This window comes from Ascaphus truei, chromosome 11 (genome assembly GCF_040206685.1).
Source record: "Ascaphus truei isolate aAscTru1 chromosome 11, aAscTru1.hap1, whole genome shotgun sequence".
Lineage (NCBI taxonomy): Eukaryota > Metazoa > Chordata > Amphibia > Anura > Ascaphidae > Ascaphus > Ascaphus truei.
This window is the reverse complement of record NC_134493.1, coordinates 54,335,974-54,361,031: the sequence shown is the minus strand read 5'-3', so window position 1 is coordinate 54,361,031 and position 25,058 is coordinate 54,335,974. Positions and strand designations below refer to the sequence as shown.

The 25,058-nt window shown below is 50.4% G+C and overlaps 1 protein-coding gene across 1 annotated transcript; it reads right to left on the bottom strand.

Moving 5' to 3' along the window:
• Positions 1–1,478: 1,478 nt before the first annotated feature.
• Positions 1,479–14,834, bottom strand: RAB11FIP3 (RAB11 family interacting protein 3). Its single transcript, XM_075566382.1, has 3 exons — positions 11,778–14,834; positions 8,416–8,509; positions 1,479–1,651 (listed from the first exon to the last, which is right to left on the bottom strand). The coding sequence occupies exons 1-3, from the start codon at positions 14,268–14,270 to the stop codon at positions 1,494–1,496; spliced, it is 2,745 nt and encodes a 914-aa protein (XP_075422497.1). The 5' UTR covers positions 14,271–14,834; the 3' UTR covers positions 1,479–1,493.
• Positions 14,835–25,058: the final 10,224 nt, after the last annotated feature.

Here is a 25,058-nt window from a genome sequence, read left to right as displayed (position 1 = left end):
TCGCCCGGTCCCTGCTCGCATGCAAAGCATCGCGCCGGAAATCAACCGGCCCCAAGAACACCTCGCATTTAACCCTTCGCTGGGGCACTGTTACGCACCTTGGCATTCACAGAAGAAATCCCACTTCTGCACAGCAGAGGGCAGCAACGGTCCTGTGTACTTAGAGTGACCGGAGCCTCTCACTCTGAGGTGACCGAGGTGGACCTAGAGCCTATCTATGGTGGCACAGTGGCACCTGACCTCTGACCCCTGTCTTGCCCACTGCAGCTTGAAATAGTGACACAGAGCAAAGAAAAAGAGCCAACCACAATGCAGTCTGGCCCTCCCAACGTAGCAGACCGTGGCAGAAAAGGGTCCCAAGTGTCAATGAGTCTGTAGACCAGGAGTGGCCAACTCCAGCCCTCAAGGGCCACCAACTGGTCAAGTTTTCAGGATATCCCTGCTTCAGCACAAGTGATGCAGTCAAAGGCTGAGCCACTGATTGAGCCACCTGTGCTGAAGCAGGGATATCCTGAAATCCTCACCCAGTGGTGGCCCTTGAGGCCTGGAGTTGGCCGCCCCTGCTGTAGACAATTGACCTTCAGTCTCCTGATGCTGGCGATGACTTTAGTGACACAGACGGCAGCAACCTGTAGCTGAGCCAGGATGTCCCTGTCACAGCAGGGTGACACAGAAGGGACTCCAGACCCATTCAGACTGACCCCCACACTACCCACCATTAGGATGGAGAGGTGGAGGGAAAAAAGTGAGGGGGAGGTGGGGGGGAGAGGGGGAGGTAGAGAGAGAGAGAGAGAGAGAGAGAGGGGGAGGAAGAGAGGTGGAGGGGAAAAGGTGAGGGGGGAGAGGGAGAGGTGGAGGGAGAGAGGGAGAGGTGGAGGGAGAGAGGGAGAGGTGGAGGGAGAGGTGGAGGGAGTGGTGGAGGGAGAGAGGGAGAGGTGGAGGGGGAGAGGTGGAGGGAGAGGTGGAGGGAGAGAGGGAGAGGTGGAGAGCTGAAAATGGCTGTTTCATTGGTTTTCTGCGTTGCTGTGGGGCACTGATCTGACCGGCAGGGGAACAGAAGAAGACTCATCAGGGACTGGTCAATCCATGGAGTGGTCACGTGATCACAATGCCCCCAGTTTCTCCATTTCGGCCCTGGGCAAAATATGTGCCGGCCGGTCGGACACAAAATGGTAGCGGGATCAGAGGTCGGCCCAGCAGCCAACATAAAAAGTCACATCGTACTCAGGAGATGACATTGCAGCTTTCTATTGGTAGTCTAGCGGCCATGTTTGTAGTCTGGCGGCCATGTTTGTAGTCTGGCGGCCATGTTTGTAGTCTGGCGGCCATGTTTGTAGTCTGGTGGCCATGTTTGTAGTCATGTGGCCTATCTGGGGAACCGGGGCATCCTCAGGCATCGGGACCAGAGATCAGTGCTTTAATAATAATTAATTCTATGTGGGGGAAGGGGGAACTGCCCCTTTAGGCAAATAGAACTTCCTCCTAGCAAAGATTTACCCTGCAGAGCATCGCCCTATTAACCCCTTCCACCCTCCACTCCCCAGCACACTGGGCCTTACCTCGTATGCTGCAAAGTCATCAAAATCCACAGAGCAGGCGGGGGGCTCTTCTTCCGTGGGGTATCCCATGTCATACAGCTGCATGTCCAAATCTGCACGGGGAGGGAGGGGGGATCAGAGACGGGTTTAATTCCATCTTACCATCAGGGACCCCCTCCCCCCCATTGGACACAATGGTTAAATGTGTGACACGCTCGAGACAATCACACACACACCACCCCCTCTTACCGCTCCATGCTGTTTCCTCCTCTCCTTGGCCCCACCACCAGGCTTCTGACACATCCTCCTGATTGGCTGCTGCTGGGTAATGCAGCCAATCAGGATGGAGGAAGCTGCGCATCCCCCTAGCAACAGCCCTGCTCTCTCCCTGTTCAGGGAAATCCTGCGGCCCCCCAAGCCGGTCAAATCACTATGTCCAGAGAGGTAATACCGGACACAGACATGTCCAGAGAGGTAATACCGGACACATACATGTCTAGAGAGGTAATACCCGACACATACATGTCCAGAGAGGTAATACCGGACACATACATGTCCAGAGAGGTAATACCGGACACATACATGCCCAGAGAGGTAATACCGGACACATACATGTCCAGAGAGGTAATACCGGACACATACATGTCCAGAGAGGTAATACCAGAGACAGATACATGTCCAGAGAGGTAATACCGGAGACACATACATGTCCAGAGAGGTAATACTGGACACATACATGTCCAGAGAGGTAATACCGGACAAAGACATGTCCAGAGAGGTAATACCAGACACATACATGTCCATTATTACCTCTTATCTTTTAGTGGACAGAGGTTCCAAATACAGGACAGACTGGTTCAATACTGGACACCTGTACAGGTAGTGTCCCCAGCGGCTCTCTCTCAGAGGTATTGCCAGTATACAGGGCCGGGGAAGGCAGGACGCATCACACCAAAGACTTTAATGTGTGGTTGAGCGAGGGTGTGACGGAGAGGGATTTGGGATTTATTGGGCAGAGCTGCTGTAACGGGAGGGATATGGGACACGCCTACAGCCCTGCGTGTTCAATTCCAGAGCCCGGACCTCCGGGATGGCGGAGATACATTGGACAATGTGCAAAGATGGGTTAATAAAATGGCGCTCGGCCTACAGCTGGGGTCTTCACCTGGTTCCCCAAAGGGGCCAAATCGGAGAACATTGAGGAGAAAGGCCACACGCGTACTCTAATGTCATTTTACATTCATTTAAACCAGGGGTGGGCAACCCCAGTCCTCAAGGGCCACCAACAGGACAGGTTTTCAGGATATCCCTGCTTCAGCACAGGTGGCTCAACCAGACCTGTTGGTGGCCCTTGAGGACTGGAGTTGCCCTAACCCTTGAATTAAAGACTTAAACATTATACTTCGGATAATAATATAAGTGGGGCGTTAAACCTCTTAAGAAGAGAAAGAGGCGCGTTCATATTAGTGCTAATAATAAGTACAGTATTGGTGAACATTAGTCATAATAGCAAATATTTCCAACAATATGTAAGGTGATAAACATAGTGACAAAAGTGATATTAAAATCCAAATAAATCCCAAATTAAGCCACTAACCCTTCCTATCTTCTGCTGCCAAACTCACAAAGGTGTATGATGTCTTTGGGGGTCTCTGAACAGGGGGTTGGGGGGGTTCTTTAGCTTTAACCCACCCTGTCCTTATCAGAAAGGCTAGGGGAGAGAGGGCTTTTCCTGTGCAAACTCTAGTTGGACACAAGGGAACCGCCAGAGGCAGCCACACCCCTCCCGTGTGTCCACTCACCATGTTTATATAATAACTCTAAATAATGATTCACAAATACTAATAGGTGTCAGATTTGGGTTAAAAAGGAATAAAGAGGGACTGATCCCTTAAACATGTATTAATTTCATTTATTTATCAAATGTGTTACCAGGAAGTAATGCATGGAGAGTTACCTCTCGTTTTCAGGTACAGTATGTCCTGGGCACAGAGTTATAATGACAAATACATGATTATAAATACATAGTTACATAGGAGAACAGGGTTATACATTAAGTATGAAGACGTTGCATGAAAAGTTAAAGATCAAATAAGTTATAGGAGTAACATGTGACTGCCATTAGTACACTTTGCCCCTAGGAGGGACTGAGCCCTTAACCATGTCACTGCCATTAGTACACTTTGCCCCTAGGAGGGACTGACCCCTTAACCATGTCACTGCCATTAGTACACTTTGCCCCTAGGAGGGACTGACCCCTTAAACATGTCACTGCCATTAGTACACTTTGCCCCTAGGAGGGACTGAGCCCTTAACCATGTCACTGCCATTAGTACACTTTGCCCCTAGGAGGGACTGACCCCTTAAACATGTCACTGCCATTAGTACACTTTGCCCCTAGGAGGGACTGACCCCTTAAACATGTCACTGCCATTAGTACACTTTGCCCCTAGGAGGGACTGACCCCTTAACCATGTCACTGCCATTAGTACACTTTGCCCCTAGGAGGGACTGACCCCTTAAACATGTCACTGCCATTAGTACACTTTGCCCCTAGGAGGGACTGACCCCTTAAACATGTCACTGCCATTAGTACACTTTGCCCCTAGGAGGGACTGACCCCTTAACCATGTCACTGCCATTAGTACTCTTTGCCCCTAGGAGGGACTGACCCCTTAACCATGTCACTGCCATTAGTACACTTTGCCCCTAGGAGGGACTGAGCCCTTAACCATGTCACTGCCATTAGTACACTTTGCCCCTAGGAGGGACTGACCCCTGTGACGATGGGGAGGATTTGGCCCAGGAGTACAGGGGTTCACCCCCAATTGGCCACCCTCTAACCTCGCCAGGGAGACCAGGGGTTAACTGGGCTGAGGTCCAGAAATGTGATTCAACCCTTGTTATGACATGAAAATGCTTATTCCCCTGTGTAACTGTATTGTGTTATCCTGGTGTTGGCACTCACACATACCCTAGGGTTGCTGCGGGAGGGAAAGAGCTCTGGTAAAATAGCGATTATAGCCAGTTGTTCCCTTTTTCCCGCCTTTTCATGCTCCATTTTTCAGCCGTCTAAATGTATATTCCCGTTCCCCCATGTTGTATTGTTATATCAGTGTCTGCACCACACACACTGGGGCTTAAGGGGTTAATAAGCTACAGTTTAAGAAAATACCACTGTATTGTGTCTTTTCAGGAAATCTAGACTTCAAAAGGCTGAATTGAAGTTGAATGTGAAAAGCAGAAGGGTTTTTTAGTGTACAGTATGTTAATACCTGTTTGCAGGAAGCTAGAGTGGGGGTGAGCATTATAACTCACACCTTACAGCAAAAGGTATCCTGCCAGAGTAATCTGAACCCAGGTGACAAATGTCCTCCCTGCTTCAAAGGTTTTATTGATGGGGGCAAGGGTGGGGCTACCCAAGGAGGACATCAGGATGAGTGACCTTATTAAATATAAGAATATTATGAGATGTCCTTGGCCGAACATGCTAAGAGTTACATATGTGTGTTCGTGGGACTTAGCCCCACCTGATAAGTCTAAACACTTGAGATCTACCAGCTACTAAGGGCCAGATATTAATATCTCTCTTAATTTTAATATTACACTGTAATGTTTGGTCTCTCTGGGAGCGTCAGGTGTGACGGAATGTATTAATATGGCTCACCTGCCTGTAAGTACTACTGAACAGAAGTTATGAAGTTAGGTAGGTATTTACAGCAGATATGGAATTTTGGTTCCATTCTGCTATGGTAATAAGCAGGAAACACATCCTGCTGGAATTTACAAAAACCTGGGGATCAAAGGCTAAATTGCTTAATTACTTATCTTTGGCCCAACTGACCAAAGGAACTGACCAGTTTAAGTGTGACATTTCACACGAAACAATGGAAGTCCAAAATCAGCTTCAAAAGCTTCAAAGGGACTTTTGCTAGACGGCTCGGCGCCGTGACTGGGAAAGAAGGGTTAAAATGATATATAAGTCAGAGCCACCCTTTACCCATTGTCTTCATGTATTGTCTTCATGTCTTCATGTCTGCATGTCATCAGGCCTGTGTCTTTATGCAAGGTCTTGGGATGATGCAGGTTTTGCTGTATGACTGCCAGTCCAGATGGGACTGTTTTCATCATTGCCATCTTTAAGTAAGTGCCTATATTTTGCTGTTATTTGTACATTTTGTGTGTTCACCTTTATCAAGGAATAAATTATATTTTATCATATCTAAGTCTAGTCCCAGTTCAAACCCAGGTATATACAGTATATATTTATATATATTTTGTGTAAATTACAGCCTGTCATAAAGTCACCGTGACAACCCCTTAACCATGTCACTGCCATTAGTACTCTTTGCCCCTAGGAGGGACTGACCCCTTAACCATGTCACTGCCATTAGTACTCTTTGCCCCTAGGAGGGACTGACCCCTTAACCATGTCACTGCCATTAGTACACTTTGCCCCTAGGACCCTAGGAGGGACTGAGCCCTTAACCATGTCACTGCCATTAGTACACTTTGCCCCTAGGAGGGACTGAGCCCTTAACCATGTCACTGCCATTAGTACACTTTGCCCCTAGGAGGGACTGACCCCTTAACCATGTCACTGCCATTAGTACACTTTGCCCCTAGGAGGGACTGAGCCCTTAACCATGTCACTGCCATTAGTACACTTTGCTCCTAGGAGGGACTGACAACTTAAACATGTCACTGCCATTAGTACACTTTGCTCCTAGGAGGGACTGACCCCTTTAAGACAACTAAATCAGACTGTAAAATGACACGCATCATTACATCCCAACTCTGGCAATGTCCCAATAGCCCTGCCTGTACCTATAAGCTCTGGTATCATAGCAACCACATCGGGCCTAACTGCCATCGTGAAGCCTGACAGGTGGTTATGATAAGACCAGCAGGATATCTGAATTGTATTATTTTTCTTTCATTTTTGGTGACACTCTTTACTCCAGGAGCGATCACGTGATCAAAACCAGACATGGACGTGGAGGCGCTCCGATATGCCCCTAAAGAAAACCTACAAGTGCCTATTACATACCTAGCACATCATAAGAGCCCGCTACCCGTTAAAATGGGCATACTGCGCTCAAAATTAATCTGGGTGTAATTGGCTTCCTTTGAAACCATTTATTGTCATCTATTGTCCTGGTACGTGTCAACTCCCGCTCATTTTCTGCCAGTCTCACCTTTGGGGGGTGGGGGCAGTCTCGCCAGTTGGGGGGGAGCAGTCTCGCCAGTTCAGTGGCCCAGTCTCGCCAGTTGGGTGGGCAATCTCGCAGAGGGGGTGGGCAATCTCGCCAGAGGGGGGGGGCAGTCTCGCCAGTTGGGGGGGGGGCAGTCTCGCCAGTTGGGGGGGGGGCTCAGTCTCACTTTGGGGGGGGAGGGTCAGTCTCGCCAGTTGGGGGGGGGGGCAGTCTCACCAGTTGGGGGGGGGGGGGGTTCAGTCTCTCCAGTAGGGGGGGGGCAGTCTCGCCAGTTGGGGGGGGCTCAGTCTCACCTTGGGGGGGAGGGTCAGTCTCGCCAGTTGGGGGGGGGGCAGTCTCACCAGTTGGGGGGGGGGGTTCAGTCTCTACAGTAGGGGGGGGTGTCAGTCTCGCTAGTTGGAGGGGGGCAGTCTCACTGATTTTCAGTATCAGCGTCAGAGATTTCAATGGAGTCCGAATAATTAAAAATAAATTCTCCATTAACCCTTTGAGTGTCAGCCCCTCCAGCACTAGCAGTCACGCGATCCCTTCTCCGACACAGTCAGGTGATTGCTCCGCCGCCGGTGACAGGAGCGCACAACACCATCTCGTGTCATTTTTTTTTAATTTACCAGGATGGGGAGGGGGGGGTCCCCGGGGAGGGGGGGGGGGGGTCCCCCACCGGAGTTGAACCTCAGTGTCTTCAAGTCTGGGGACGCCCCGGTTCTCCCAAGATGCTGACCGGTAACAGTAGCGCCAGTACTTTCTGGTATTTAAAAGCCTCCCCCGTCACGCGAGCCAATAAGAAGCCACGATGGACAATGCTGCGGCTTCCTATTGGCCCTCATGACGAGGGAGATTTAAGCAGCCATTTTGTTTCCCCTGCACGGAACTGCAACACGCTACTTTTACTGGAAAGTATCTCAGGAGTTAGGCGGTCACCAGAGCTGAAATTAGCACAGTTAGGCTTCAGTGACCCTCTGCTTCCCACCCTGGGGAAAAAAAGGGGTCCCACTGAGATTATCCATGGTGACCCGACCTCTGGGGTCCCCACGATTCCGGAGACATAATTAGTTTTGTCGCACCAAACAATATGGTCACCGGGGTCAGCCTCACTCTGGCGACCAATAGCAAGCTGTGACATCATCAAGGGAAGTGATGTCAGGGGATGCCGTGTGACTTTCTATTAGTCTACTGGTCCCCGGCGGCCATCTTTGTAGTTTTGTGTCAACAATAGACACAAAAACTGTTAATATCTCGGAAACCAGGGGGGATCTCTGAGGTCGGGGGGCTGCAGTCAGCTTCAGGGGACCCCACGGATCAGGCACCATAAGGGGGAGGGGGGACTTGACATGTTTGACAGCATCATCAGTTAACACGAAAAAAACATCCATAAAACAAAATGGAGATTGACCGTCTGCCTGTATATCAAACAGTCTCACCGCCAGAAAAAGAGATCAAGTAAAGATCGTAAAAACCCACCTTCGGTTACTATGGAGACTCTTTTTTTGTGGGGGTGGGTCACATGGTGTAATTCACCTGTCTTGAACCTATTAAACATTACTATCATTGTAGTGGGATTGCGCCATTTTATAAACCCCCCAGCAACATATAGTACAATATATTTGAATCGTCTAGGGGCCTGCAACGTGGCTGGCACCTGAGGCGTTAATTGCGCTCACCTTCATTCTGGATTTCGGAGATGCCCCGATAAAAATCCCGGAAGTTTATGACGCCCAAACCGGCCGGATCCAGGTAACCGGTGAGTTCCTTTACCTGCCGGGAAACGGGAAAGCAACATGGATGACGTGTGGCGTTACAAGATAACCTTACCTGAACCAGAGAGAGGGGGGGGGGGGAGGAGAGGGGGAGGGTGTGTCACTCGGAGTTGACAAGTGGACCCCCACTGGCAAAAGGGGATTTACATGTTTTGGGGTCATTTGCCGCATGGGGGGGGGGTCACCGACAGAAAGCCGCGACGTCATCTCCCGATGATGTCACCTCTTCCGATTGGTTGCCTGAGGGAGCCCTAAACCGGCGGCCATTTTGTATCGGACAAAACCCTTCGGCACTCCAGGAAGCCTTTCCCTCTCCCGGAGGAACGCAGAGCGCCGCAGGGATGAACCCTTTCCTTCCCGGGATCGCCACAGCGTCATTGCGTTAACCCTTTCCCTCTCCCGGAGGCACGCACGGCACTGCGGGGAATAACCCTTTCCCTCCCGGAGGCTCGCTGGGATTAACCCTCTCCCGTCTTGCAGAGAATCTCCTGTTAACTCTTTCCCCGGGGGCCCGCCGGAATCTAACCCTTTCCGCCCCCGCACAGAGTGAATGCAGCATTAACCCTTCGACGCAGGTCATGTTTTCAGGATATCCCTGCTTCAGTACAGGTGGCTCAATAAATGACTGCACTACCTGTGCTGAAGCAGGGATATCCTGAAAACCTGACCCGCTGCCGGTGACTCTTTAATAGATGACAGACAAATTACAAAACAATGACAATCCTCTGTAACATAATTAGCTGAGGAGCATTTTCCATGTAGACGTCACTAGCGCCCCGGGGCTGCACGGCGCTTCTGCACCTGAAGTGACTTATTACCAGCATCACTGCAGTCTCACGGCTCTATCGCCAACTCCCCTCGGTCCAACTAATGGAACAGTCCTACCCAATGTTACACAGGGGACACCGGCACAACCACTGACAGATGAGGGGGGGATACTGGGTGGCACGACACAGCCATACAAATAGCCTGGCTGCTCCCAATGGGCTGTCGTTACCTCCCATAATCCTGCTGGGCATTACAGAAGCGCCATGCAGCCCCGGGGCGCCAGTCTAGCTGTAAAACGCTGCTCAGCGAGGTATGTTACAGAGGATTAGCATTATTCTGTAATGTGTCTGTGATCTATGTGATGATATAATAAAGATGTAGGCCACAAGGTGGCAAAGTGTGTCATCAACAGCGCTTCCCACAATGCAACTGTGCTGTTCCCTCATGTAAGACGAGAGATGTATGTGTATCGTTATGTATATCGCACACACAGTGTACCCGGCGCTTTACAGAAGAGACAGGACAGGGAATTATAACACAATACGCACATTAAACACAATCAGACAATAGGACAGGAAGTCCCCGCCCCGCAGAGTCACAGCCTCCCACGCTCACACACTGCGCCGGCCCCGCTAACTGAAGCAGTGGATCAGCAATAAGGGCGGGGGGTGGAAGCAGGAGGCTGGGGCAATAAGGCACTCTGGGTCAGTGACATCCGTCACTGATCGAGTCCGGCTGTTTGTCACTGAACTAGTCCTGTCAGTGGCACGTGGCCGTGTCCCACAGAGTAGGCCAGGAGTAACCTAGCAATACGGGTCGCAAGTAACACAGCGCGGGAGCAATGGTGTTTACATACCCCCCCCCCCCCCCTTACAGCAGGGCTGCTCACCTCCAGTGCTCAAGACCCCCCAACAGGACAGGTGTTAAGGATATCCCTGCTTCAGCACAGGTGGCTCAAATTGAGCCACCTGTGCTGAAGCAGGGACATCCCAAAAACCTGACATGTTGATGGCCCTTTAGGACTGCAGTTGAGAACCCCTGCCTTACTGTAACACTGTGTTATACAACAGAGACAGGGTGAGAATAAACACACATACACACACACACACACACGTATAATCCCATGTACAGGAAGCCACACTGCATTTGCGTGAAGATTAAGGATGATTGTCATAGATCACGGTTTCGGTTCTGAAGGCCCGGATAAAGGCCCGGATAAAGGCCCGGCACTGGGGACCGGATAAAGGCCCGGCACTGGGGACCGGATAAAGGCCCGGCACTGGGGACCGGATAAAGGCCCGGCACTGGGGACCGGATAAAGGCCCGGCACTGGGGACCGGATAAAGGCCCGGCACTGGGGACCGGATAAAGGCCCGGCACTGGGGACCTGATAAAGGCCCGGCACTGGGGACCGGATAAAGGCCCGGCACTGGGGACCGGATAAAGGCCCGGATAAAGGTCCGGATAAAGGCCCGGATAAAGGCCCGGATAAAGGCCCGGCACTGGGGACCGGATAAAGGGCCGGATAAAGGGCCGGATAAAGGGCCGGATAAAGGCCCGGCACTGGGGACCGGATAAAGGCCCGGCACTGGGGACCGGATCATTGATCTTTGAGAAACATTGATGTTTTTTTCACGCCTCATGGAGTGTGGTTCCTGTAAGCGGTAAATACTCACTGGCAGCCATATGCACACCTACTCGTGACAATGTTCTGGGGTGTTGTTCACTGGTACACACACCACACAGGGACACTGGCACAACCACTGACCGAGAGGAGGAGGGTTACTGGGTGGCACGACAGCCATACATACAATAGCCTGGTAACCAGAGCTGCTCCCAGCGGCTCTCGTTACCTCCCATAATCCTGCTGGGCATTATACACAGGACACCCATACCCACAGGAAAGGGGTGGGGGTTAACCTCTTCACTGCCACAGACCCAGGACACCCTATCCCTGACCGAGGCCCTGTTGTCATCGCGCATATGCAAACGGCGTCCCCTGCCACTTTCAGTGCTGAATGGGTTAATGCAGCGTTTTAGCTGTAGTTATATAAATTAAGTCAGCGTTTCTATAAAGAAATTCTATATATATATATATATATATATACACACACACACAAGCATTATACGTATGTGTATAATGTGTGTGATTTTATATATATATATATATATATATATATATATAAATAAAATTACGTACACACGCACGTATCTTTGTGTATATATATATATATATATATATATATATATATAAAAATATGCACACACATACAGATATATATCAACAACTATATACATATATAAATATCAACAAATATATACACACACAAAATATATATATATTTTTTTACACACTATCAGTTGTCAAGTTGTGATGGTAAGCTTACAATCTAATTTGGATCCCTGGGACAATTGGCTGGCGTGATACTTATCAAAGCTATATATTGCAGTATATTTATGTCCCATTGAAACTGCAAGTCTCCCTCCCTCTCTCTTACCTGCTCTGCTCCATACACAGTAGCAAACTGCACAAAGTCCTCCATCTTCACAAAGCCATCTTTATCGCGGTCCAGAGCGTCGAACACAGCACGGAGACGGGAAAGCTCGTCCCCGAAACCGGAGGGGCCAGCGTCCAGGGGCAACCCCGAGTCCAGGTCACCCTCCCCGTACAGAGGGGTGGCGCAGGGCACAGCTGGGAGGGGAGGGTCAGCAGGCTGATGTGGTGTAGTGACATCACATCGGGGCAACTGGGTAGGTTCCAGGGGTGAGTCTGTTTGAGACAGGGGCAACTGGCTAGGCGCACTAAATGGGGGCAAGTGGGTATTTTCAAAGGGTGAGTCCATTTGAGACATCTGCCCCGTTACATCTCGTGAGGGTAACTGGGTGCTGTCATGGAGTGGATCCGATTGGGAAAATTGACCTGTTGTGTCACCTGGGGGAAACAGGGCAGTTTGAAGAGGTGTGTCAACTTGAGCCAGGGGCAACTGAGAGGTTTCAAGGAGCAAGTCTGCTCGGGACCGGGGCAACTGTTTTTTTGCGTTCGATGAGGGCAGCGGCGTGTTTTCACTGGACTGGTCCAACAGATCAAAGGAATCGGTTACAACAATCAATGGCAACTGGTTTATTTCCCTGGGGGTATCCGATTCAGCATGGGGCAACTGGTTACTTTCAGTCAATGAGTCGGAATCAGACAGGGGCAACTGGCATGTTTCAATGGGTGAAGCGGAGAGGGATTGGGCCAAGAGGTGGGGTTCATAGTAGGAGTCAGAAATACACAGGGCCTGCTGGTCCGTAACATCTTTTGGGGGCAACCGGTTCCTTTTAAGGGGAGAGTCCAATTCAGACTGGGGTATTTGGTCAGCAGCATCAGGAGGGGGCAAATAGTCTGTTTTATAAGGAGAGCGTTTACAAGACTGGGGTAACTGGCCAGCTTCCAACAACGTGTCCACATGGTACAGGGGTGGTTGGTCAGTCCCATTAAGAAGGGGTCCCCGGCCAGGTTCACGGACCAAACAGGAGAAAGCCAATTGGTCTGAATGAATCAGGGGCAATTGGTCACTTACGCTTGGAAGGGGAAGCTGCCTACTTTCATGGGGTAAATCAGCCTGAGTACAGGGCAACTGACCAGGTGTACCGAGAATGGGTGACTGGTCAGTTTCCAAGGGTACATGTGATTGAGACAGGGGCAGTGGGGCAGTTACATTAATCGGGGGCAATTGTTCAGTTTCCAAGACTGTGTCCACTTGGGAGAGGGGTAATTGGCCGGTTACGTCATACAGCGGGTCACGGTCCTTTTGGGATGGGGGTAGCTGGTCGGCTACCATACATGAGAAGAGGTCAGATAAGGACTGGAGGTCAGCTGATAGGGACAGGCCGGCAGTTTCAGGGGATAACTGCTCAGATTCTAGTGGGGTATCCAACCGGAAAATTGAAAACGGATCTTCTGCATCACAAAGGGGCAGTTTGCCAGCCTCAGGGGGTAAATCAGTCACAGGCAGGGGCATCGGGTCAGTGCTGAGTGCCCAGTCCCATGTAAATATGGGCAGCTGTTCGGTTTCATGGGGCAAAGTGTTGTTAGACTGGGGCAATTGGTAAGAATCTACGAATGAGTCCAAGGGGAATAGGGGCAGGCGGTCTGTGTCATGGGGCAAACAGATATCAGATAGGGGTAATTGCTCACCGTTATGGGTCAAACAATTTCCAGACAGGGGCAGTTTTTGAGTTTCAGGGGGTAAACTGGCAGGAGAAATGGGCATCAAGTCCCTTTGTAGGGCCAAGCTCCAAGCAAACTGGGGCATCCGGCCTATTTCAGGGGGCAAACTGGTTATAAACTGGGGCATCTGGCCAGTTTCTAAGGGAGAAACCACTGTAAGCTGGGGCAGTTGGTCACTGTCATGGGGTAATGTGGTCTCAGAGAGGGGCAACTGTTCAGATTGAAAGGGTGAGCCCGAGTAAAGGGGCAATTGGTCTTTTTTATGGGGCAAAATGGTCTGTGATAGGAGCATTTTCCTAGTTTCAGGGGGTAAATAGGTCTGTGACAGGGGCATCTGGTTAGTTTCGAGGGGCAAATTAGTCTGTGACTGGGGCATCTGGTCAGATTCAGGAGGTAAATGAATCTGAGACAGGGGCATCTGGGCAGATTGAGGGGTCCAATCCAACGTATAAAGGTTAAAGCGGCCACATTCGTCCCCCACCCAGTGCCCACCTCCCACAGTCTCTCCCACCTGCCCCCGTCCTGTCCCTTGCAGCCCCTGGGGCAACAATGATGATTCTTCTGGCTCAGGCATAATCTCACCCTGCTCATCCTGTTCTTCCAGCCTGGGCTGCAAGGAGGCAGGTCCTTCCCACTTTTGCACCAAGAAACTGCCCCCCACCTGCTGGGGGCAGGTCAGGCCCCCAGTTGGCCCCATGTGCTGCCCCTCGAGATAGTCTGCGTCCAAGCTGCCCCCCAACCCCCAGGCAGTCCTCAGGTGACCCCTCTCCATCCTCATCTGCCCCTACAGGCTGGAGGGGGGGGGGGTATATGGGTGGTCCTGATGTAGATGTCCTTGTGGCTTCAGACCCTCTCCTCCATCATGTATCCTTCCAATGTAGCTCCCCCCCACCCCCCAAAAAAGGGGGTTACTGCAAGGGGGTCAGAGCCCTGTTGGGAGATGCACCTGCCCCATCTGTCCTGAGTGGCAGCATTCCGGGGGTATATTTGTAATCCAGGCTGCAAATCCAATAAAAGCCCCCCTTTTCCCCACCAGCCCCCCTTTTATAATCCAACAAGGTGCAGATCCAGAGGGGTTTGGGTGCAATAAATACCCCAGGAGGGGGTAGGAGGGGGGGGGGTGATAAATGCTTAGATGAGGCTGGTCTTGCTGGCAAGAAAGGGTTATGCGGTGTGATTGGGGGTCTGGGGTGTTGATGGGCAGGGAGGGGTGGGGTAGTTAAGGGGTCCGGAGGGGTCTCCTAGCGGTGACAGCCGGTGATCCGGGAACTCTCCATCCGAAAGACTGCAGGAGACAGAGAGGGGAGGCTGGGAGAAAGAGGAGGAGCAGGGGGAGGGGAGGGAACAGGTCTGATGGGGAGGGAGGGGGAGAGAGGGAGAGAAACAGGTCTGATGGGGAGGGAGGGGTGAGAGAAAGAAAGAGGGAAGGGGACAGGTCTGAAGGGAGGGAGGGTGGAGTGAGAGAGAGAAAGGGGGAAGAGGGAGGGGGAATATGTCTGTGATGGGGACGAAGGGGAGTGAGACACGGAGAGAGGGAAGTAAGGGGGGGAGAGAGGGAAGTAAGGGGGGGAGAGAGGGAAGTAAGGGGGGGAGAGAGAGGGAAGTAAGGGGGGGGAGAGAGAGGGAGACAAGGAAGGGGGGAGAGAGAAGGAAGGGGGGGAGAAAAAGAGAAGAGAGAGAAGTAAGGAGAGAGAGAAGTAAGAGGGGGAGGGAGAGAGAAATAAGGAAGGGGAGGGAGAGAGAAGTAAGGAAGGGAAGGGAGAGAGAAGTAAGGAAGGGAAGGGATAGAGAGAAGTAAAGGGGGAGAGGGAAGTAAGGGGGCGAGAGAAGTAAGGGGGGGAGAGAGGGAAGTAAGGGGGGGAGAGAGGGAAGTAAGGGGGGAGGGAGGGGAGTAAGGGGGGGAGAGAGAGAAGTAAGGGGGAGAGGGGGAAGTAATGGGGGGAGAGAGGGAAGTAATGGCGGTGGGGGGGAAGTAAGGGCGGAGGGGGGGGAAGTAAGGGCGGAGGGGGGGGAAGTAAGGGCGGAGGGGGGGGAAGTAAGGGCGGAGGGGGGGGAAGTAAGCGGCGGAGGGGGGGAAGTAAGCGGCGGAGGGGGGGGAAGTAAGGAGGGGAGAGGAGAAGTAAGGAGGGGAGAGAGGAGAAGTAAGGAGGGGAGAGAGGAGAAGTAAGGAGGGGAGAGAGGAGAAGTAAGGAGGGGAGAGAGGAGAAGTAAGGGGGGAGAGAGGAGAAGTAAGGGGGGAGAGAGGAGAAGTAAGGGAGGGGAGAGAAGTAAGCAGGGGAGGGAACAGAGAAGGGGGGAGGGAACAGAGAAGGGGGGGAGGCAACAGACAAGGGGGGGAGGCAACAGACAAGGGGGGGAGGGAACAGACAAGGGGGGGAGGGAACAGAGAGAAGGAAGGGGGTGACAAAGAGAGAAGGAGGGGGTGACAGAGAGAGAAGGAGGGGTGACAGAGAGAGAAGGAGGGGGTGACAGAGAGAGAAGGAGGGGGTGACAGAGAGGAGGGGGTGACAGAGAGAAGGGGGGACAGAGAGAAGGAGGGGGGGACAGAGAGAAGGGGGGGACAGAGAGAAGGGGGGGGGGAGACAGAGAAAGGTCATTAGTATGCTTTGCTCTTAGGAGGGGTTGCGCCCAAGTATATATTTCCACGAAGGATCCTCCCTGTGTGTTTGGGGAAGGTGCACCTGCTAATGACAGGAGCACTTGTTTGTGTAGAAGAGACGAGTAAAAGTTCCATTGCGTCACACACCCAAAGGAGATGCATATTAATAACGCAGGAAGCCTCACTGATCCGTGCAATAACCCCACACAGCAGCATGGTCCTATTATATCACTTCTGCACGCTTTCTGCAGAAATTCTGCAAAGAACTCCAGGGGGGGGGGGGGGTGTATCCTCAAGTTGGCTGCAGACCTGGGTGAGGAGCCTTACGAGAGGCATTCGCGATGCGCGGTACGGGAGAGCTGGGCTAGTCAAGTGATATCACGAAAGACCTAGAATACCCACCCAACACGCAGATTAAGCAAAAAGGTACATCTGTTACACCCAAAGTGCACATAGGCCCGACGTTTCGTCCCCATGGGGACCTTCTGCAGCGGAAGCACACACACACCCCAATATAAATGTCTGCAGCGGAAGCACACACACCCCAATATAAATGTCTGCAGCGGAAGCACACACACACCCCAATATAAATGTCTGCAGCGGAAGCACACACACACCCCAATATAAATGTCTGCAGCGGAAGCACACACACACCCCAATATAAATGTCTGCAGCAGAAGCACACACACCCCAATATAAATGTCTGCAGCGGAAGCACACACACACCCCAATATAAATATCTGCAGCGAAAGCACACACACACCCCAATATAAATGTCTGCAGCGGAAGCACACACACCCCAATATAAATGTCTGCAGCGGAAGCACACACACACCCCAATATAAATGTCTGCAGCGGAAGCACACACACACCCCAATATAAATGTCTGCAGCGGAAGCACACACACACCCCAATATAAATGTCTGCAGCGGAAGCACACACACCCCAATATAAATGTCTGCAGCGGAAGCACACACACCACAATATAAATGTCTGCAGTGGAAGCACACACACCCCCCAATATAAATGTCTGCAGCACTCGCCGAGTTGTAGTAAAATATAATTTATTCCATCAGTATAAAATAAAAATATGTAAAAATTGAATATTTTTGTTTTTGTATATATACCCACATCCACACGTGAGCACAGACAGGACACACGGGTCAGACACGTCCCATCCACACGTGAGCACAGGCAGGACACACGGGTCAGACACGTCCCATCCACACGTGAGCACAGACCGGACACACGGGTTAGACACTTCCCATCCACACGTGAGCACAGGCAGGACACACGGATCAGACACGTCACATCCACACGTGAGCACAGACAGGACACACGGGCCAGACACGTCCCATCCACACGTGAGCACAGACAGGACACACGGGTCAGACACGTCCCATCCACACGTGAGCACAGGCAGGACACACGGGTCAGACACGTCCCATCCACACGTGAGCACGGGCAGGACACACGGGTCAGACACGTCCCATCCACACGTGAGCACAGACAGGACACACGGGTCAGACATGTCCCATCCACACGTGAGCACGGGCAGGACACACGGGTCAGACACGTCCCATCCACACGTGAGCACAGACAGGACACACGGGTCAGACATATCCCATCCACACCTGAGCACGGGCAGGACACACGGGTCAGACACGTCCCATCCACACGTGAGCACGGGCAGGACACACGGGTCAGACACGTCCCATCCACACGTGAGCACAGACAGGACACACGGGTCAGACATGTCCCATCCACACGTGAGCACGGGCAGGACACACGGGTCAGACATGTCCCATCCACACGTGAGCACAGACAGGACACACGGGTCAGACACGTCCCATCCACACGTGAGCACAGACAGGACACACGGGTCAGACACGTCCCATCCACACGTGAGCACGGACAGGACACATGGGTCAGACACATCCCATCCACACGTGAGCACGGGCAGGACACACGGGTCAGACACGTCCCTCTTGCGGGACAGAGGAAGGTTCCCTTGAAATATTGCCTGGTTTCTTCCAAACGCCTCCATCCCATCCACATTCTCTTATCGATTTCATGTGATGTCCTCATTTATTGGTACTCACCGACCAAGGTACGACTTCCAGTCCTCTTCCATTGGTTCAGATCTCTGTAGAGTTGATACATTTGTTGAACGTCACGTTGGTCTTGTTCATATTCATACAGAGTCCCACAGTCTAAGGCGCTTCAGCAAGTTCTCCGATTTGCTGCTGGGGGTCGGCTGGACTTGTGGCAAAAATGTCCGCTGCAGATCGTAGGGGACTCAAATATTCACCACTGGTTTTGATTCCTCTTTCTTCCCAGTCTAATGTCTTGAACAGTTCTTCAAGTGATGCAGAGAGGAGCTTTGGGGACACGGTGCCGCCCTGCCGCACCCCCTTTCCCATCCTTATCTTGCTTGAATATTCATCTAATTGTTGATGTGGCATTCTTGTAAATGTTCCTTGTATGTCTGTCTTTATTTATATAGCGCTATTAATGTACATGGCGCTTCACAGCAGTAATACACGTGACAATCATATAAATAACAAATAATACAAATAACACATTATGGGAATAAGTGCTTCAGACATAAAAGTAACATTTAGGAAAAGGAGTCCCTGCTCCGAAGAGCTTACAATCTAATTTGTTGGTAGGAAGAACGTACAGAGACAGTAGGAGGGCGTTCTGGTAAGTGCGTCTGCAAGGGGCCAAGGTTAATGTATGGGGTGTTAATTATCAGCCATGGAGCTACTCATATACTTCCTTAAGCAGGTGTGTTTTGAGGTGGGTCTTAAAAGGTGGATAGAGAGGGTGCTCGTCGGATAATAATAAAATCAATGTATAAAATCAAACTCCTTGATAAAGTGCCTCACGGCACGAAACGCGTAGGAGCCTTTGTACCCTCCACCGTTTTTTAATGCAGCTTGAATAAACCATATTTTATTGCCACATGACCAGCTCTTCGTGCGGTGCACCTTACACTACATTTTGGATACGCTTGGATTTCGGACATGGTTGCATGCTTACGGACCTACAGGGGAACAACGGTGAGTACTTTCATGCTCTTCATATGTTACCCGAATGAGGAGAAGTGATGATACTCTCACTAGCTATCTCCAGGGAACAGTGCTTTATTATATGCAGAACTGGAATTGTATCCGAGTTTCCATTATTCCCCAGTATGGTTACCTTTTCAAATATATGAACTGGAAATTTATAGGGACCAAGCATTCGAGCTCCTACAGAACCTTCGTATTTTGAGGTGGGTCTTAAAAGGTGGATAGAGAGGGTGCTAGTCGGATAATAATAATAATAAAATCAATGTACGCTTCTTCCACATCAACAATTCTAAAAGCATCTCGGACCGCCGAGGTGCAGACAGAACCAAATGCTTTTTCGTAATCTACAAATCCTAAAGTGAGTGACAGATCGTGGTCATTACTTCGGGATATCACTTCTTGAACGGCTTGGACATCGTCCATTGTGTTGTATACACTGCGAGATCTCGCTTGTTCTCTGGGTTCAGCGATGGCCAGGGTCTGGTGCAGCCGATTGGCGCGTATCTTCATAAAAATCTTGTAAGTGACTGGAAGTAGCCTGGTTGGTCTGTAGTTCGAGGTCTTGTCTACTTTCTTGGGGACGAGGATAATTATGGCATTGCAACACTGCTCTGTCATTTTCATTCTTCAATCCTCTGCTGTGTGTATTATATAGTATATGCAAGTGATCCAATGCTAGGTAAAAACCATATTTGAATGCTGTTTTCTGTCTACCCCTAATCAAATTAAGTGTTGCCACCTAGGCAGGGAACACCCTGTGTAGAAAACCATTTGTTTGAATGTGCCTCAGATGTGCTAATTAAGCAGACAGAACAACATAGTCAGGTGACTTTTTAGGCCTATATAAACCCAGTCAGAACAGCTAGTCTGCTTGCAGCCCAAATCCAAGTGGCCCATTATAAGTGGCATGACTATTGAACAACTGAAGTTTAAAAGGAAGTGGCCCATTATAAGTGGCATGACTATTGAACAACTGAAGTTTAAAAGGAAGTGGCCCATTATAAGTGGCATGACTATTGAACAACTGAAGTTTAAAAGGAAGTTCAAAAGAAGTGAGGAAGAAGTGGACACCCCATCTGGCCCTGATTCCTGCATTTGAACTACGCTGGAAAGGAGGATATCATCAATACCAGACTACATCATTACTGCTGTGATGCTGCCTTTACCATTTATATTTGCTGTGACTTCACTTCTTCTCAAATTATGTACTTCTTTCTACCAGCCTCAGTATGTCTCAAACTCTATTCATATATCTCCATCTCTCCTTCCTTCACCACTTCTCAGTTCACATGAACTCTTTTCTTACCTGCGTCCTCTGACACCACACAGCTATATCCCCTGCACTAAAAAACACCCCTACAAATCCTCCTCACACATCCTCTTTCTATCCATGCTTCTCCTCCTTGCTTCTGGGGATATCTCTCCCAATCCTGGTCTCTGTCTTATTTCAACTTGCTCTCGTCCTCGCTTCCCACATGCAACTTCTACTCCTTCTGGTGTCAACCCCTCCAACCTCATACCCATCCCCTGCCACCCTCCCTCCTCTCTCCCTTTCTCCTGTGCCCTTTGGAATGCTCGCTCCCTTTCTAACAAGTTCCTCTCTGTACATGACTTCTTTCTCTCTCACTCCCTGCTTCTCTTTGCTATAACGGAGACCTGGCTCACTCAGTCTGACTCTGCTCTGGAAGCTGCCCTCTCCTATGGTGGCCTTTCCTTCTCCCACACTCCGCGCCCTGATGGCAGGGGTGGAGGCGTGGGGCTCCTGCTCTCCTCTGTCTGCCATTACCGAACCCTTCCTATTCCCCCCTCTCTTGCTTTTCCCTCCTTTGAGGCTCACACTGTCCAGATCTTCTCTCCTCTCCCTGTTCATGTGGCGGTCATCTATCGCCCACCTACCTCTACTCATCCCCCTTCTGCCTTTCTCTCTCACTTTGAATCCTGGCTCTCTTTCTTTCTCTCCTCAGACTCCCCTGTTCTTCTCCTTGGGGACTTCAATTGCCACATTGATGACCCCCCTCTCTCTTGGGCTTCCCGCTTTCTTTCTCTTACCTCTTCTTTTGGCCTTCAACAGTGGACTGCAGCCAGCACCCACAAGGATGGCCACTACTTAGACCTGGTTTTCACTAAAAACTTCTCTCTCTCTGATTTCTCCATTTCCCCTTTTCCTCTCTCTGACCATCATCTCATCTCATTCTCTCTATCTCGCTTCTCCCCTTCTCCACCTCCATCTACACCCCGGTTCTGCAGAAACCTGCGCTCTATTCACTTACCTGACTTTGAGTCCACTTTACGCTCCTCCCTCTCCTCTCTCAGCTCTGCTACAGACCCCGACAACCTGGTCAGGAACTACAACTCTGTCTTGTCCTCCTCTCTTGATCTACATGCCCCACTTTCTCTCTGCCGCACTCGCCCTTCTAACCCTAGACCCTGGCTAAATTCCCACACGCGCATGCTGCATTCCTCCACTCGTTCCTCTGAACGCCTCTGGAGGAAGTCTCACACTCTCGCAGACTTCCTTCACTACAAATTTATGCTATCCTGTTTCAACTCTGCCCTCTCGCAAGCTAAACAAGCCTACTTTTCTGCACTAATCAACATGCACAAGTCTAACCCACGCCGACTGTTCTCTGTCTTTGATACTCTACTCAAACCACCCTCAGCTGCCTCTCCTTCCTCCATCTCCGCTCAGGACTTTGCTGACTATTTTAAGGAAAAGGTGGAATCCATACGGCAGAACATCCCCTCTGTTTCTTCCCCCCATCCTACACCTCTTCCTAACTCTCCTCCTGCCTTCCTTGAGTCTTTTTCCACTGTCTCAGAGGAGGATGTGTCGCTGTTGATCTCCTCTTCTCCCTCTACCACTTGCCCTCTTGACCCCATTCCCTCCCATCTCCTAAAACCTCTAGCTCCTACTATAATCCCTACGCTTACACACATTTTTAACTCCTCCCTCTGCTCTGGAACCTTTCCATCCTCCTTCAAACATGCAACAGTCATACCATTACTCAAAAACAGCAAGCTTGACCCTACCTGTCTTTCTAACTATCGACCTGTCTCCCTCCTACCTTTTGCCTCTAAACTACTTGAACGTCTTGTATTCTCTCGCTTGCTCCATTTTCTCAACACCTATTCTCTCCTAGACCCTCTACAATCTGGCTTCCGCACTGCTCACTCCACCGAAACAGCCCTCACTAAAATAACTGACGACCTCCATGCTGCCAAAGACAGAGGTCATTACACTCTGCTCATATTACTCGACCTCTCTGCAGCATTTGACACCGTGGACCACCCTCTTCTCCTCCACATTCTCCATACTCTAGGTATTCGGAACAAAGCTCTATCCTGGATCTCATCCTACCTCTCCCATCGTACTTTTAGTGTCTCTTCTGCTAACACCTCCTCCTCCTCTATTGATCTCTCTGTGGGGGTACCCCAGGGCTCTGTCCTGGGACCTCTTCTCTTTTCTCTGTACACACTCTCTCTAGGTGACCTAATAACATCTTTTGGGTTTAATTATCACCTCTATGCCGACGACACACAAATATACTTTTCAACACCTGACCTTACACCTGCTGTACAAACCAAAGTTTCTGAATGTCTCTCTGCTATATCATCCTGGATGGCCCTCCGACGCCTTAAACTCAACATGGCTAAAACAGAGCTCCTCATACTTCCTCCCAAACCTGGCCCTACTACCTCCTTCCACATTACTGTTGGAACTACAATCATTCACCCAGTAGCCCAAGCACGCTGCCTAGGGGTCACATTCGACTCCTCTCTCACATTCGCCCCTCACATTCAAAACATTTCTAAAACTTGTCGCTTTTTCCTCCGCAATATAACTAAGATACGCCCTTTCCTCTGTTGTTCGACTGCTAAAACTCTGACTCAGGCCCTCATTCTCTCCCGTCTTGATTACTGTAACCTCCTGCTGTCCGGCCTTCCTGCCTCTCACCTGTCTCCCCTACAATCTATCCTAAATGCTGCTGCCAGAATCACTCTACTCTTTCCTAGATCTGTCTCAGCATCTCCCCTCCTGAAATCCCTCTCCTGGCTTCCGATCAAATCCCGCATCTCACACTCCATTCTTCTCCTCACTTTTAAAGCTTTACACTCTTCTGCCCCTCCTTACATCTCAGCCCTAATTTCTCGGTATGCACCATCCAGACTCTTGCGTTCTTCTCAAGGATGTCTTCTTTCTACCCCCTTTGTATCTAAAGCCTTCTCCCGCCTTAAACCTTTTTCACTGACTGCCCCACACCTCTGGAATGCCCTTCCCCTCAGTACCCGACTAGCACCCTCTCTAGCCACCTTTAAGACCCACCTTAAGACACACTTGCTTAAAGAAGCATATGAATAGCACTGTGAACATTCTAAACACATGATACATAATGCTTGGCCCCCTGCAGATGCACTTACCAGAACTCCCTCCTACTGTCTCTGTACGTTCTCCCTACCTACCAATTAGACTGTAAGCTCCTCGGGGCAGGGACTCCTCTTCCGAAATGTTACTTTTATGTCTAAAGCACTTATTCCCATGATCTGTTATTTATATTATCTGTTATTTATTTGTTTACCACATGTATTACTACTGTGAAGCGCTATGTACACTAATGGCGCTATATAAATAAAGACATACAATACAATACAAGCAGCATGTAGAGTTGTGCGCTGAATGTCTCTACTTCTTCCCCAACTTCATGTGTTTGATTGGTTTTGCCCTTTAATGTGGAAGGACGCACGCTACATCACTGGCGGCTTCTCCTCACTTGTCCAGCTGGATTGTGCTGTGTTACCTGTGTCTGTGTACAATGGACACTGATGGTACTCGACTGGATTCCAAGAGAGATTAAGAGACCGAGGCGACACCCAAAAGTAAGATGGGAGGATGAGATCAGAACATGTGTGGGAGCGACGCGGAGAAGAGGTTGTAACCGCAGCATGTGGGTGCAGGTGTTACCCTTCTCCTCAGTTCCGGGGTCCCTCCTTGTCCGTGGTGAGCGCAGGGTGACAGGCTGTAACCGCAGCATGTGGACGATTATTGGTGAACCTCCATTTGCAGGTATGCCTGCCCGAGATCCATTTTTGAAAACCGTCCCTCCCCCCCACTAAGGAAGCAAAAATGTGTTCATTTCTTGGAAGGGGGTACTGATCCACCATCAATTGGCTGTTCGGTGCCATTCAGAAATCTCCACGTGCGCAGCTCGCCATTCTTTTTCTTTACTGGCACATTTGGCGATGCCCGAGCGCTGTGTTTCACCCGGGAGATGATCCCCAACTCCTCCAAACGCGTTATGGGAGGATCAGAACACGTGGGAGTGACGTGGAGGAGAGGCTGTAACTGCAGTACCGGGGAGAGTACGGGGGGGGGGGGGGGGGCTTCATCCAGCAGCGGGGAGAGCAGGGATATAGATAATGTGCATGCACACGGTGACAGTGAGTGTGTGAGAGAGGGTATATATATATATATATATATATATATATATATATATATATTATACATTATTTTTTTTTGCAATAGTATTTATAATTAGTGTCACCATAATGACTGGATTCCTAAGTACAGAGTACAGTCCTTATTATTTTAAATGTGATTCACCAGTTGTTCCATCAACACTACAGTCGCATCCCCTGGTCTTATCACAGGTCAGGCTGGGGCGCCCTGGGATGACCGCACTGTAATGCTCAGCTGCAGCCTCAGCGCAGCCAAGACTCACTCTCCTGTGACACTGCCGGCCCCTGGTGGCCATGGCATTAATTACAGCAGGCATTAAAATCCCCTTTACTTCCTCCGGCAGCGTAAATTAGAGTGTAAGCTCAGTGGCCCACAAATCCCTTGTGTTTGTAGCAAAGCTCTGGAGCTATATACATTGGACAATTCAAGCGGGGG